Below are 14931 nucleotides of genomic sequence, written 5' to 3'. Positions count from 1 at the left end.
AGTTGTTTCTCTTCTATCAAGCATAGAATTGGTCTTTCTTTTCTAAAGCAATCTGAAATATTTTTATTATTGACTGATAGGATTGGTCTTATGTCTGCATAATGATTATGTTATAATTTTATTATACTTACTCTGTGCATTATGCTGTATTTACTATACTTCTTAATGTGATCTATTATTTTTTCCTTTTATTTTCTTTGGGATTTAGGAAAATTTGTATATTTTTCTCAGTGGTCTTTTTTTTCTTGCAGTTTTATTGAGATAATTGACACAGCACTAAGTTTCATATTGTGAGATGTTTACCACAATGTTTGGTGAACATGCATCAACTCATATAGATACAAAAATATAGAAAAAAAAATTTTTTCTTGTGATGAGAACTCTCGATCTACTCTCAACAACTTTCAAGTATACTATATAGCAGTGTTAACTACTAATGGTCTTTATACTAATACCTTTAGTAGTCTATAAAGAATACATTTTAGAGTTCCTTTATGCCCCCTTTGCCTTACTTAGGCATATATTATTTGTTTTGTTAACTTTAAATGATACCCTATCATCTATGTGGCAATTAATCAATTTACTCTATTTTCTTCTTAATTATTTAATCATACTTTTACTTTGTCAGATCATATAATATTTATAAACTATTTTTCCACTCTTTCCTCACCTTTGTTTCAAATTTGCAATTAATATATTCAGTGTTCATCAGCAGCACCTTCACCAATATCCCATAGTCATCATTTGGGCTGGATGAAACTTCTCCTCTGGTATATTCCTTAGGAAGGGCTTGTGAATACAGTATTCTCTGAATTCTTATATTTTAACATGTTTTTCTATATTCTTGTTACTTTAAAAACAGCCTGACTGTCACTATTTTGCCATTGCCATTATCCCTTTAAACCCTTATCTGCTGCTTTTCACTGCTTTTCTCTGAATTTCTTTGAAATGTTGCTTCATTGCTGTCCTGTATGTTTCTGAGACCAACGTAATTGTCTTTCCCTTGTAAGTGGCTATGTCTTTTTGTATGAAAGCCCACAGTGTTAAAAAAAATACTTTATGTTTAAAGTTTAATAGTATAAGTTGTGTCTCAGAATTAAGAATTTCAGTTATCCCAAATCCTGTCAATAAGTAGATTCAGGACTATTAATTCTGGACTGTTCTCTTGGATTATGGTTTTAAATAGACATTCTATTACATTGTTTTTGTTTACATCTAAGGACTCCAATTATAGACATGTCAAGACTTCTTTGAATGTCTTCTACCACTATCACTTTCTGAATCTTTGTATCCTTCTTAGATGGAAATATTAAGAGAGATAAAGGGAGAAAGTGACAATAATACAACAATATTAGGGGACTTTAACTCACCAATTGCATCAATGTAAGATCATTCAGACAGAAAATCAATAAAACAACACTGGTCTTAAAAGACACCATAAACCACTATATGTAATAGATATCTATAGGACATTCCATCTAAAAACATCAGAATACACACTGTTTTCAAGTGCACATGGAATCTTCTCTAGGGTAGATCACATGCTAGGCCACAAAACAAATCTCAACAAATTTAAGAGGATAGAAATTGCATCAAGCAATTTTTCTGTCCACAATAGTATGAAACGAAAAATCAATTACAGAAAGAAAATGGGAAAAACACAAACACAGAGAGACCAAACTTTCTACTAAAAAACCAACGGATCAATGAATAAATCAAAGAGAAAATCAGAAAATATTTACCTTGAGACAAATGAAAATGGAAACAAAACTTTCCAAAAGATATGGGATGCAACAAAAGCAGCTGAGAGGGAAATTCATAGCTATATAGGCCTTCCTCAATAAGCAAGAAAAATCTCAAATAAGCAACCTAATCTACCACCTAGAAGGATAAAAAAAAGAAGGACAAATAAAGCCCAAAGTTAGCAAAAAGAAGGAAATAAAAAAGATCAAGAGGAAACAAATAAAATAGAGATGAAAAAAAGAAGAAGAAAGAAAGAGAAAATCCCAGAAAACATCAATGGAAACAAGATAAAGAAAACTGATAAATCTTTAGCCAGGCTCACCAACAAGGAGAGGATCCAAATAAACAAAATAAGAAAGGAAAGGTGAAATAACAACTCACAGAGAGAGAAAAATCATAAGACAATACTATGAACAATTATACACCAATAAATTGGACAACGTAGAAGAAATGGATAAATTTCTAAAACGTACAGTCTCTCAAGACTGAGTCAGAAGAAGTAGATGATTTGAACAGACTGATCACTAGAAGTAAAATTGAATCTGTAATAAAAAAAAAGAAACTTCCAGTAGACAAAAGCCTAGGACTGGATGACTTCCCTAGGGAATTTTAGCAAACATATACAGAAGAATTTATACCTATCCTTCTCAAACTATTCCAGAAATTTGAAGAGGAGGTAACACTCCCAAATTCATTCTATGAGGCCACCATTACCCTGATGCTAAAATCAGACAGTCACTACAAAAAAAAAAAAAAAAATTTACAGGCTAATATCTTTGATGAATGTAGATGCATATATCCTCAACAAAATATTAGTAAACTGTATTCAACAGTACATAAAAATGATCATACACTATGATCAAGTTGGATGTATTCCAGGGTCACAGGAAGCTTCAACATATACATATCAATCAATATGATACACCGTCTTAACAAAAGGAAAGACAAAAATCATATGATCATCTCAATAGATGCAGAAAAAGCATTTGACAAAATTCAACATCCATTCATAGTAAAAAACCCTCTCATCAACATGAATATAGAGGGAATATATCTCAACATAATAAAGGACATTTATGACAAACCCACAGCCAAAATAATACTAACAGTGAAAAGCTGAAAGCCTTCCTGCTAAAATCAGGAACAAGACAAGGATACCCACTCACACCACTTCTATTCAACATAGTATTGGAAGTCCTAGCCATAGCAATCAGAAAAAAAAAAAGAAAAGAAATAAAAAGCATCTAAATTGGAAGGGAAGAAGTAAAACTGTCACTATTTCCAGATGACATGATACTATATAGAGAAAACCCACAAGTCTCCACCAAAAAGCTATTAGAACTAATAAATAAATTCAGTAAAGTTGCAGGATTCAGGATTGATGCATAAAAAGTCTGTTGCTTTTCTGTGTACTAATAATGAACTAGCAGAAAGAGGAACCAAGCAAAAATCCCATTTAAAGTTATACCAAACAAAATAAAATGCCTAGGACTAAACTTATCCAAGGAGGTGAAAGAATTATACTCCAAAAGCTATAAAACATTGATGAAAGAAATTGAAGATGACACAAAGAAATGGAAAGATATTCCATGTTCTTGGATTGGAAGTATGAATATTGTTAAAATATCTATACTACCCAAAGCAATCTGCAAATTTAATGCAATCGCTATCAAAATACCCATGAGATTTTTCACAGAAGCAGAACAAATAATCCTAAAATTTATATAGAACCACAAAGTTCCTTGAATTGCCAAGATTACCTTGAGAAAAAAGAACAAAGCTGGAGGTATCACACTCCCTGACTTCAGACTACACTACAAAGTTACAGTAATCAAAACTGCATGGCACTGCCACAAAAACAGACATACCGATAAATGGAACAGAACTGAGAGCCCATAAATAAACCCACACTCCTATGGTCAAAGGAATCAAGAATTTACAATGGAGAAAAGAGAGTCTCTTCAATAAATGGTGCTGGGATAACTAGACAGCTACATGTAAAAGAATATAATTAGACCACTCTCTAACACCATATACAAAATTAACTCAGAATGAATTAAAGACCTAAGTGTAAGACCTGAAACCACAAAACTTCTAGAAGAGAGCGTAGGCAGAACTCTCTTTGACATAAATCATAGCAATATTTTTTGGATCTGTCTTCTAAGGCAAAAAAAAAAAAAAAAAGTAAAAATAAACAAATGGGAACTAATTAAACTTAAAAGCTATTGCACAGCACAGGAAACCCTCAACAAAGTGAAAAGGCAACCTATTGAGTGAGAGAAAATATTTACAAATGATATGATGTGCAAGGGATAAATATCTCAAATATATAAACAGCTCATACAACTCAGTATAAAAAAAAAACCCAATTAAAAAATGGACAGAAGATCTGAATAGACATTTCTCCAAAGAAGACATACAGATGGACAGCAGGCACATGAAAAATGCTCAACATCACTGTTAGACTAATGCAGATCAAAATCACAATGAGATATCACCTCATATCTGTCAGAACGGCTATCATCAAAAAGAACACAAATAACAAATGTTGGAGAATATGTGGAGAAAAAGGAACACTTGTACACTGTTGGTGGGAATGTAAACTGATACAGCCACTTTGGAAAACAGTATGGAGGCTTCTCAAAAAACTAAAAATAAAATTACCATGTGACCCAGTAGTTCCACTCCTGGGTATATATCTGAATAAGTTAAAACACTAATTCAAAAAGATATATGCACTCTGGTGTTCATAGCAGCACTATTTACAATAGCTAAGATATAGAAGCAACCCAAATGTCCATCAACAGATGAATGGATAAAGAAGATGTGGTGTATATACACAATGGAATATTACTCAGTCATAAAAAAGAATGAAATTCTGCCATTTGCAACAATGTAGATGGACCTAGAGTGTATTATGCTTAGGGAAATAAGGCAGAGGAAGACAAACACTATATGTTATCACTTTTATGTGGAACCTAAAAAAATAAAATAAAAGAATATATAACAAAACAGAAACAGACTCACAGACATAGAGAACAAACTAGTGGTTACCAGTGGGAAGAAGGAAGAGAGGAGGGGCAAGTTATGGGTAAGGGATTAATAGATGCAAAATACTCTGTGTAAAGTAGACAAGCAACAAGGATATATTGTACAGCACAGGAAATATAGCTGTTATTTTGTATAACTTTATAAAATTTGTATAACTTTAAAGAGAGTATAAACTATAAAAATATTGAATCACTATGCTGTACACTTGAAATTAATATAATATTGTAAATCAACTATATTTCAAAAAAATAGGTACATAGATGAGAGGGAAAAAGACATGAATATATAATTCTCAAAACCAAAAAGATGTAAAATGGCTCTTAAATGTATGAAGATGTTCAACTTCACTCATAATAAGACAAATACAAATTGAAACCATGCTAAGATATAATAACCCACCCATTAGGTTGGCAAAAGTTCAAAAGCTTGATAGTACAGTCTGCTTGGCAAGGCTGTGAGTAAACAGGCATTTTCATACATTGCTGGAAGCAAAGCAAAATAGCAACCCTTACAGGGATATGTGACAATAATTGTGCCAGGCAGAATTGAAAGTGGCCACCACCTCCTGGTGCTCCAGCCTTTTCATAAACCCCTACCTTTGAGTGTGCCCAGGACCTATGACTTGCTTCTAATCAACAGATGTCACTCCTGTAATGATGTTACATTATGAAAAGCTCCACTTAGAGCCTGCTTGCTCTGGGGAATTTCCTTGCTGGCTTGATGAAGTAAGTAGCCATTGGTGGCAATGAAACAAATTCTGCCAACAAAGTGAGTGAATGTGGACGAAGATACTTCTGCAGTCAAGTCTCTAGATAAGAACACAGCCCAGCAGACCTCCCAATCAGCACCTTATAAGACCCTACACAGGGGCTTCCCTGGTGGCGCAGTGGTTGAGAGTCTGCCTGCTGATGCAGGGGACACGGATTCGTGCCCCGGTCCGGGAAGATCCCACATGCCGCGGAGCGGCTGGGCCCGTGAGCCATGGCCGCTGAGCCTGCACGTCCAGAGCCTGTGCTCCGCAATGGGAGAGGCCACAACAGTGAGAGGCCCGTGTACAGCAAAAAAAAAAAAAAAAAAAAAGACCCTACACAGAGAACTCAGTAAAGCCATGCCCAGACTTCTGGCCCCAGAAATTATGAAATAATCAATATGTGTTGTTTCAAGCAGTTAAAAAATAATTCACTCTGCCTAAATTATAATTCCAAACCATAGTGGTACAAATTAAAAAATAACATTATTTGAAAAGAGTGTATCCTGAAACAAATCATACGAGTAAAGAACCGTTAAAACTCCCATTCTTTGGTGGCAACAGACTAGCTAACTTTTCTGGATCTCTCCTTCTGTTTCTAGAGCTGTGCAAGGCACTTTCACAAAGGCTCTTATTTTAATGGTCACACACCTTCCACCAGATTTTGAGGATTGCAATGGCCACAAACTAAATTAGTCCCCTTTCTTTTATTTTTTTTCTGGGTGAGTACCAAAGACCACCACATGAAAGGAAATACACAAGCAATGCAAGTTTCACATCTCTGTTTTGGGTTAAATTTGCTTTTTAAAAATAACTGGTTTCTTGTGGAATAAATCATCTTTGACATTAGCTGCAGAGACTGGATTGAGGAATAATGTTAGCATGACACTTTCTCAATTTTCTTATATCAAGAAGGAATTAATAATAGAATGGCAAAATGATAAATTAGAGGTAAGGACATGCTATATGCCTTTTTCTCTACCAGCCAAACATATTGGTTTATACCAGGATCTCCAGGTCATAAAAGCAATCAAGTGATCAGATTAAGTTCTGGTTATAGTATTGAATTTCATATACTAGTTGTGTATCACACTGGATAATTGTATGGAAAATGACTAAGCAGAAATCATCCTTTCATATCCGAATGAAACATTATTAAAAGAATGAAGAAAGAAAAACAAAAGAATGAAGAGAACATTCCTACGTAAAGATTACTGGCCATCATCTTGTTGTAATTACACTGCATAATCTTCCAACAGCATATGCGATAGCCCTACCTGCAAATGTTTTTCCCATTTCCTTTATCTTCTCAAAATCGAATATTTAAGAATAAATCATCCATTCCTCCTTCCTTGATGTGCTCCAATGGTTGTAAAGCAGGGAACATATAGTCTTACATATATTCGTATATTGTGTTCAGCACTATTCTAAGTATTCTGGGTGATTAAACAAAAAACAAACAAAAATACCTCATATGGGATGTGTTTCTTGCCTTTAAAGAATGTGCAAGCCAGGAAAACAGTTCCTACATAGAGACACCTACTGAACAATGATCTAAACTACAGATTTGCTTAAGTAAGACGGTCACATATGACAGTACCTGGAGGTGAGAGAAGTTAAGCAACCTAATGACTTACAACTCTGCCATCGTTCTCAAATCATCAGAATTAGCTGTTCACATAAATTTCTGGGCCCTGCCATGCAGAGTTTCTGACTCAGTAGGTCTGCAGCAAGGCCTGAAAGTTTGCATTTTGAAGTTCCCAAGTGAGGCGAAGCTGATCTGGCTGGGTTGGGGACCATCCTTGAGAACCACTGACACGGGTGATTCCACCTGATGTTATCAAATTGGTCCCGCTGTTACAAAATCAATACTCATAAAATGTTGGTAGAGAGGAAAGTTGCCTTTAATCAGAATGCCAGCAATCTGGGGAGATGATGGACTCAGTGTCCTCCCAAAAACCACCTCGGAAGATTCTGCTCAGCCATAAAAGCTTTTAAAGGGAAACAGGAAGTAATCTCAGTTAATCATTGGGCTAGGGGGTCAGAGTGGTTGCCATCCCCCACTGTATGCCAGCTTGAGTGCAGACTTGTCAACTCCTCGTGATCTTTCTTTAGATCCTATCTCGTTCACACGGTTTGCAAGATTACTGAATGGGAAGCTAGGGAAAAGTTCTGGTTATCTGGTAATTACTTATTCTTCATTTCTACTTCTTTGATCTACGGAAAGAACCAACAAGTTAGGCAAAGTATTATGTGATCAAAAGATTTGAAAGGTGTGCTAGGGCCAGAGATGAGTAGAGCACAGGGGTGCCTGGTGTAAGGTTAGTGTCAAGACAAAGGGGTGCCCCCTGCAGAAAGCTCTTTCCTGCAAAGAGTTTTTTCCTGCCCGAAGCTACTTACACTGACTACTGCTGTGAGTGTCGAGTTCAGGATTGTTATTGTATAATTTCCCTCTGGCATTAGGACCTGCCATAGCCCTTTTCTCTAATCGTTTAGGCTTTTTAACTTGTGGCTTTTGTGAATCTAACATCCATCTCTGTTTCTCTGATATTTTCATAAGATTTTCTGTAGAACCGTTGGGTAAGCAGGACCTCCCTGCGCTCTAGTTTGGTTAATTTACAGGAAAACATTATCCTTTTCCCCTTCTATCCTCAACTGTCATCTAGTGTTTGTAAATAAAATTGGAACAGATGAAATATTTGGCTTTAGCTGGTATTTCCCTGTGCTAATGAATTGCAAGGATTCATAAAAGTGGGGGAAGCAGTGTTTATATAATGTGATAAGGCTGGATTTTTTTTCCTAAGGGCTGATTGTGTTAGCCAAGTATTATTGGTTCTTCCCTCTGTGGTTCATTTTGTACAATTTGGGGAGTTCATTAGAATATGAAACTATGGAAAATGGTGTTGGCATATGCTTCAGCACATGTATTCTGAGATCTTTTCCCCCTTAAACTTATTTTGACTCAGGTATTTGAGTTAGTTACAAGCAAAATATTTTCGTTTTTGTTTTACTTTCTCTCTTGCTCTCATGTAGGATGAAATGTTCTCTCTGGTACAATGCCAAGTGTGGCACAATTGTTTGCAGAGAACTTTGCTTGTTAAGATGTAATACTTTGCTGAGCAGACACACAGTATCAAGGCTCTTGATGACTGATAGATTTCAAGAAGTCTAAATGTTTGAGGGTGTGTGTGTGGTGTGTGTCTGTGTCTATTTCAAGGGACTCTCCCCAACCGCTCTTTATTTTCGTCCAGGCATTTTAATAGCTGTATTGATCTGTGGATATTATATATTTTAGGATTAAATTCAGCTAATACTTATTGTTTTAGTAGGCATAGTGTCAGATACGTTTTTACATGCTAGCAATTGATTCATTTGGGAAAAACTTAAAGCGTTCCAGAAAGTGGGTGTAAAATAAGGTGCGTAAATAATTCGAGCAGAGTAATTTAAAGATATATAACTGAAAACTATTATAATTTGAACAGCTACTTAAAATACACGTTTTAGATGTTTATTTTAAATAGATACTGGATTAAAGTGCTAAATAATTTCAAGTAATAACCTATAAATAGCTGCATTCTTAATGAAAGTTTTCTTTTGATTTTAAAATGCAACTCTTGAGAGGCAAGGTCACATTATGTCCGACAGGTGAAAAATTTTAAAGTAAAAATAAAAATAGATATGAAAAAGACTGATATAAATGTGATATAAGTCACATTTACTTTGAAGAGAAGAATAATCCTATTCTCATAAGAAGTATACAAGTACCCCAGTTATTTTATAACAACTCAATTATCTGCTGTCATGTATAGATTTGATATTTATATAGTCACCTTATGAATTTCAGAATGAGTTATCTGATGTCAGGAAAAGTTGATATCAATAATCCAGACACAAGGACCTACTGTATAGCATAGGGAACTATATTCAATATCTTGTAATAAACTATAATGGAAAAGAACCTGAAAAAAAATACATAAAACTGAATATATATGTATAACTGAATCACTTTGCTGTACACCTGAAACTAACACAACATTGTAAATCAACTAAACTTCAATTTTTTAAAAGGAAAGGAAATGAAAAAAAATAATGCAGAAGTAATTTTTGTTTTTGTCTATATTTAACATGCTTTAGTATGTAATGTCACATATTATTATTTTAGTGAGCATATGTGCAAACGGAATTCTCTATTTCTTTTTATCATTAAAAGGGAGAAGCAGGACCTCCAGGTGCTCCAGGGCAGGATGGATCACGGGGTGAGCCTGTGAGTACCTTCTTGATTCAGTTCTAAAGGATGACGTCCTTCTCCTGTCATAAAATTCTTTGACTATTTAAGTTCTCCTCCCAGATGCCCTATGCTTGTTCAGTGACTTCCAGACTAGGATTGTAGAAGCTCTTTGTGGAATACTGTAAAATATTAAAATATTCAATCCTCTTTTACAAACTGGGAAGAGTTTTGCTAGCAGGAAGTTTATGTGATGAGTCTAAATTACAAAGTTCTAAAAAAAGACAAGCATGGTGCTGAGACAAGGAATTATGGCAGTGAGATAGTGGAGGTTATTTAGATACAATCTCTCCTCCTAAACCAGCAGATAGAAAACTGAGAGTTACTGAGTGAGACTTTATCCCCTCTCCCACCCCACCCCATCAGCTCAGAGAAGACAAGAAAAGATCCCTTATTCCTTTTTCTCTGACTCCTCTGTCTTTCCTGCTGAATGGTGGAGAGGAAGCCAGGTTTGCTGTGCCAGGAGATGTACTCTGTTAGGAAAGTAATCAGTAGATTTTGTGTCTAAAGTTTGCCCATGTTATCTGTATATAATTCTTCTGGGCTGTACTCTCTTCCAACTAAGAACATGTAGCATTATGTTATTCTGTTATTTTGACAATTAATGAAAACTTGGTTGTTAGTAATATATCTCATGAAGATTGATCTTTACCATTTATGAAAAAGCTTTGAAAACAGGAAAAAAAAGAAAGTTTATATATTTGGTGATGCAAAGATATGAAGACTCTTGGGTTGGGTGTGGATGCTGGTTTTAAGTATTTGTAATGAATGTTTTGGCCCCACTAAAAAGGATATGTTTACTTTATATGTTCTATAATGTGGCAGCCAAGAAAATTAGTGGTGCTTAAGTTGGAAGGATGGACACTCTTAGAAAAAATGCTTTAAAGCTAATTAAACACAGCTTATAGTAGCCAGATGGTGATTCATTCCTGCATGCAGATTGGTAAATATGAACACTAACTCTTAGAATTCAAATTGAGGACAAAGGATGTATTTCATTGGGAAATGATTACATTGCTTTAAAGCACAATTACATGTACATGCCTGTGCTTTGAAATTTAAAGGCTGCTATTGGTCAGTCCTAAGAGTAATTTAGTCCTTGGGGTAATTTACATTCTAAGTGACAAATGATACCCAGTTGACTTCAATCCAGGTGATAAACTCAGTTCTAACACTTGCTGGATTTATTAGAATTTGTTTCAACTGTGTATCACTGTGTTTAAGGATTATAATCTTTTAGTCATTCATTCAATAAGCATCTGCTTTGTGCCAGACATTATATTAATTGAGGAGAAAATGAAGATGAATTTGTCAGGGTCCTGCCCTCAGGAGTCAGATGTGCCAATAGATGCAAATATCGTATAAATGTTATAGAGGGAGGTGCGGGAGGCTTGCAAAGTTGTAGGAGATGTATATGATGCTAAATGAGTTTTGGTACATCATTGAAAAGGATGCATTCTTCTTGTTTAATAACCATTTATTGAGATATGATTCACATACTACTGTATAAAATTTACCTATTTAAAAAGTATAAGGATACATTCTTAAACAAGATGTTCTCTTAGCCAAATTGTGGAGTATAAATAGGAGTTGTCTTCTTGTTTGCCCCCTAAGGCAGAAACCTGTAACATGTTCCAAAATACAGAAATGAAAGAAATCGTGATACTTTGGGAAAACTGAAATTACGTCAAATTGCTTAGGATAGATGGAGGGGGTGGGATAGAAATACTAGATGAGGTTGCAGGGGTAGGGAGAGGCCAAATCAAGAAAGGCCTTGTATGTCTGTGCTATTTGGACTTAAATCTGAGAGTAATTGGAGGCATTCAAAGGGTCTAAGTAGGGAAGCGAGGTGTTCAGATTTAGAAAGTTTTAGAGAGGTCACTTGACAGCAGAAAAGAGAATGGGTAAAGGGGGGCATATGTGGAGGGCAGAGCCCAGCAGCAGGCCAGCTGAGCCCTGCCACCTCCACCTCCAGCTAAGGCAAGAATATTCAGAGTTGGGAAAGGGAGAGTGGGACTGATCTGAAATGAACTAAAAAAGCATCAGCAGAGCTCAGGGATCGATTGGATGTGGGTAACATGAAAAAAGATGACTCTCAAAGTCTTGCTGTGTGGATGGAGGCACAGGAAGACCAAGGAATAAACAAGAAATAGAGCAAGAGGAATTAATTTCGTCTGGGGAGGTGATCCTATGATATTTTCACGTGGGACAATAGCAAAGGCATTCAAATACGAGGCCTATACTTTGCATCCTTAGAGTAGACATGGAAACATGGGGACTAATATAGTTCCGATGAGAAATGGTCAGATTCAAGACAGTTTTAGAAGAATTTCTGTGAATACTAGGTGTAGTAGGTTGAAAAGTGTTCCCCCCACCAGGATATCAGATCCCAATGACTAAAACTGATAAATGTTATCATATTTGAACAAAGAATATTTGCAGGTGTGATTAAATTAAGGGTCTTGGGGAGATTATCCTGGCTTGTCTGAAGGGAGGCTGATCTAATCAGTTGAAAGTCCTTAAGAGCAGAACTGAGGTTTCTCAGAGGAGGCAGTGAAATTGGAGTGATGTGGCTGCAAGTCAAGGAATGCTGCCAGAAGGCAGAAAAGGCAAGGGATGGATTCTCCCCTAGAGCCTCTGGGGGAGTACAGATTTCCATCCTCCAGAGCTGTGAGAGAATAACATTCTGTTGCTTTAAGCTACCAAGTTTCTGGAAACTTTTTACAGCAGCCATGGTAGACGAGTACACTGGGCTTCTCATCTAGTCTAATCTTTAACAATCATTTATGTAATGAATCTATGTAAAAAGCCTCTGAGTCCTACTGATACATATCAAACTCTTTGTAGCACATGTGTTGATCAAAAATATTTGGACTTAAAGCAAGTAGATAAGCAGGTTTAAATGACAATTTGGTTAAATGTGAGACTCCTCAATCACTAATATTTTCTGATTCATCAGTTTGTTAAACTGTCATGTTTTGCAAAGCTTCTTTTGTCCACTTCATATTTTTCTACATCTTTGCATTATTCTATTTAGTAACTTTTCGCCCATATGTCTTCTCTGTACTATTATTCATCATATTGCAAAATTGGAACAACTTAAATGTCTGATACTTAATGTATTAGGTATGTAAACTGTCATGTAAAAATATAATACTCTATGAATATGTATGCATAAGGAAGGATCTACATGGCAAACATGTGGTTTAATCATGTTTTGGTTACTTTGCTTATTTCCAGCCATGTTGCTTTTTGATGTCTGTTATGTTCCATTTTTTGCTTGTCTGTGTTTTATTTTCTCCTGTGAGCATGCTATTGCTTTTGTAATACATTACTTAAAAATTAAGGCATGGCTTTTGAGTGTTGGGCAGTGTTTCTTTGTTTTTCAAACATATTAAGCTTGTCAGACTGCATTTCCATTTTTGTGCCAAGGAATGGAGAACCATCAGATTGCTTCAAGGAATGCTCAGTTGTTGGAAATGTGTCTTCCTAACTTGCAAAATCATTCTGATTTTACCTTGTGCAGTTAGGTGGATGGGGAGACAGGGCAATACAGGAGCAGCAGCACACCAAATTTACTCATAGTTGTAAAACAATAACTGCACACATTCATTTTTGATCAAATCCGCTTATCAACCAAATTATCACATTGAACAGCTACTTGGCTTGGGCCAGTGGTTGTTGACCAAGTTACCTGAACTGTCATCATTTCCCCTGATGTTCATCATAGCTGTTCTATGCTGGTCCAAGCCCGATGACGTCCTGTGTTTAGTGTAGCATTTCTTCTCAGGCGTCTGATCCATCAGATCCCTAGTTTTCTTTTTTTATTTTCCTTTTTTTTTTTTTTTTTTGGTGGTACGCGGGCCTCTCACTGTTGTGGCCTATCCCGTTGTGGAGCACAGGCTCCGGACGCGCAGGCTCAGCGGCCCTCGCTCACGGGCCCAGCCGCTCCGCGGCATGTGGGATCTTCCCGGACCGGGGCACGAACCCGTGTCCCCTGCATCCGCAGGCAGACTCTCAACCACTGCGCCACCAGGGAAGCCCAATCCCTAGTTTTCTGATCACCAGCCCGCCCACTGTGCACAGGGCATGATGACTCATGGTGAAGACTTGTAGGCAGGACTTGGGTTCTACTCTTGGAGCTGAGATCCCTGGAGCCCCATGAAGAGAGAAAGGATGCCACATTTCCTGGACCTATAGAGGTGAGCACATCTTTCTTAGTTAAGGATGCCTTAAGTCATTTTATTTTGGACACTTTTGCTGTATCATTTTTCCAGGGATGCAGATGTGGGGATCACTGTACTGTATTTGAGGACATTGGCTCATAGAGCCTTTTGTTTCCTTCTCCTCATGCCTTTCAAATTCTTTAGAAAGGCATGCCTTTCTAAACCATAGCTTACACTTGTCTTTATGGTGTGTGTCAACTACTGAGGCAGTTCAAGTCGTCATTTAGTTAAGAGACAAGTAGATCTTTTGTTTAATCACCTTTTCTATGGTGCAATTATGTGATATGCCATGTTATGCATAGAGGTCAAAGGCATAAAATCCTTGGGGGAAGTCAATGTTGACTTGCTGTGGTGGTTTCCCACGTGGAATAATCCACTTTGTTACACTAGCTTTGTGGAGGTGTCTTTATTTACCCACTTCACTGTATTTTTTTATTTCGATTGAGGAGAAAGGTAGGAGGAAGAAGCCCCACTAGTTGTGATGCTGTTCTTACTTGATTTGCAATTGTATGGCAAGCTTTTTAAAGTCGGTACATGTTTGTAAGATTTTTTTTCCCACTCCTCTTTCAGGAACCAGGAGGGGCACATCCTCCGTATGTGTTGAGTGAAAGAACCTTAACCTGATATCTGCCATTAGGAATTTCATATGGCACTTAGTGTGAAGGCAGCCCACATTTAACAACTAAGAAAATTTGGAAAATTCAATTGTATTTATTATTGTAATAATGCTAGTTCCAGGGTTATGTTTTAAAACCTGATTGAGAATAACTCTTAGAATGCATTTTGAATTAAACAGTGTAAATATCCAGTTTATTTACAGGAGTGACTACATTTGTAAGCAATATCTACAACTTTTTGGTCTCCCAAAGCATGGCATT

General features: G+C 36.3%; 1 protein-coding gene across 1 annotated transcript in view; it reads left to right on the top strand.

The window, feature by feature from the left end:
* The window catches only part of COL21A1 (collagen type XXI alpha 1 chain), a 185979-nt gene that overhangs the window by 127759 nt on the left and 43289 nt on the right, over positions 1 to 14931 (top strand). The window contains exon 17 of the mRNA XM_060021357.1: positions 9753 to 9806. Coding sequence (XP_059877340.1) covers positions 9753 to 9806 — 54 coding nt within the window. The remainder of the gene's footprint in view (positions 1 to 9752; positions 9807 to 14931) is intronic.

Source organism: Delphinus delphis, chromosome 10 (genome assembly GCF_949987515.2).
Source record: "Delphinus delphis chromosome 10, mDelDel1.2, whole genome shotgun sequence".
NCBI lineage: Eukaryota > Metazoa > Chordata > Mammalia > Artiodactyla > Delphinidae > Delphinus > Delphinus delphis.
Note: the sequence above shows the minus strand (reverse complement) of the source record. Positions and strands in the feature narration are given on the sequence as shown.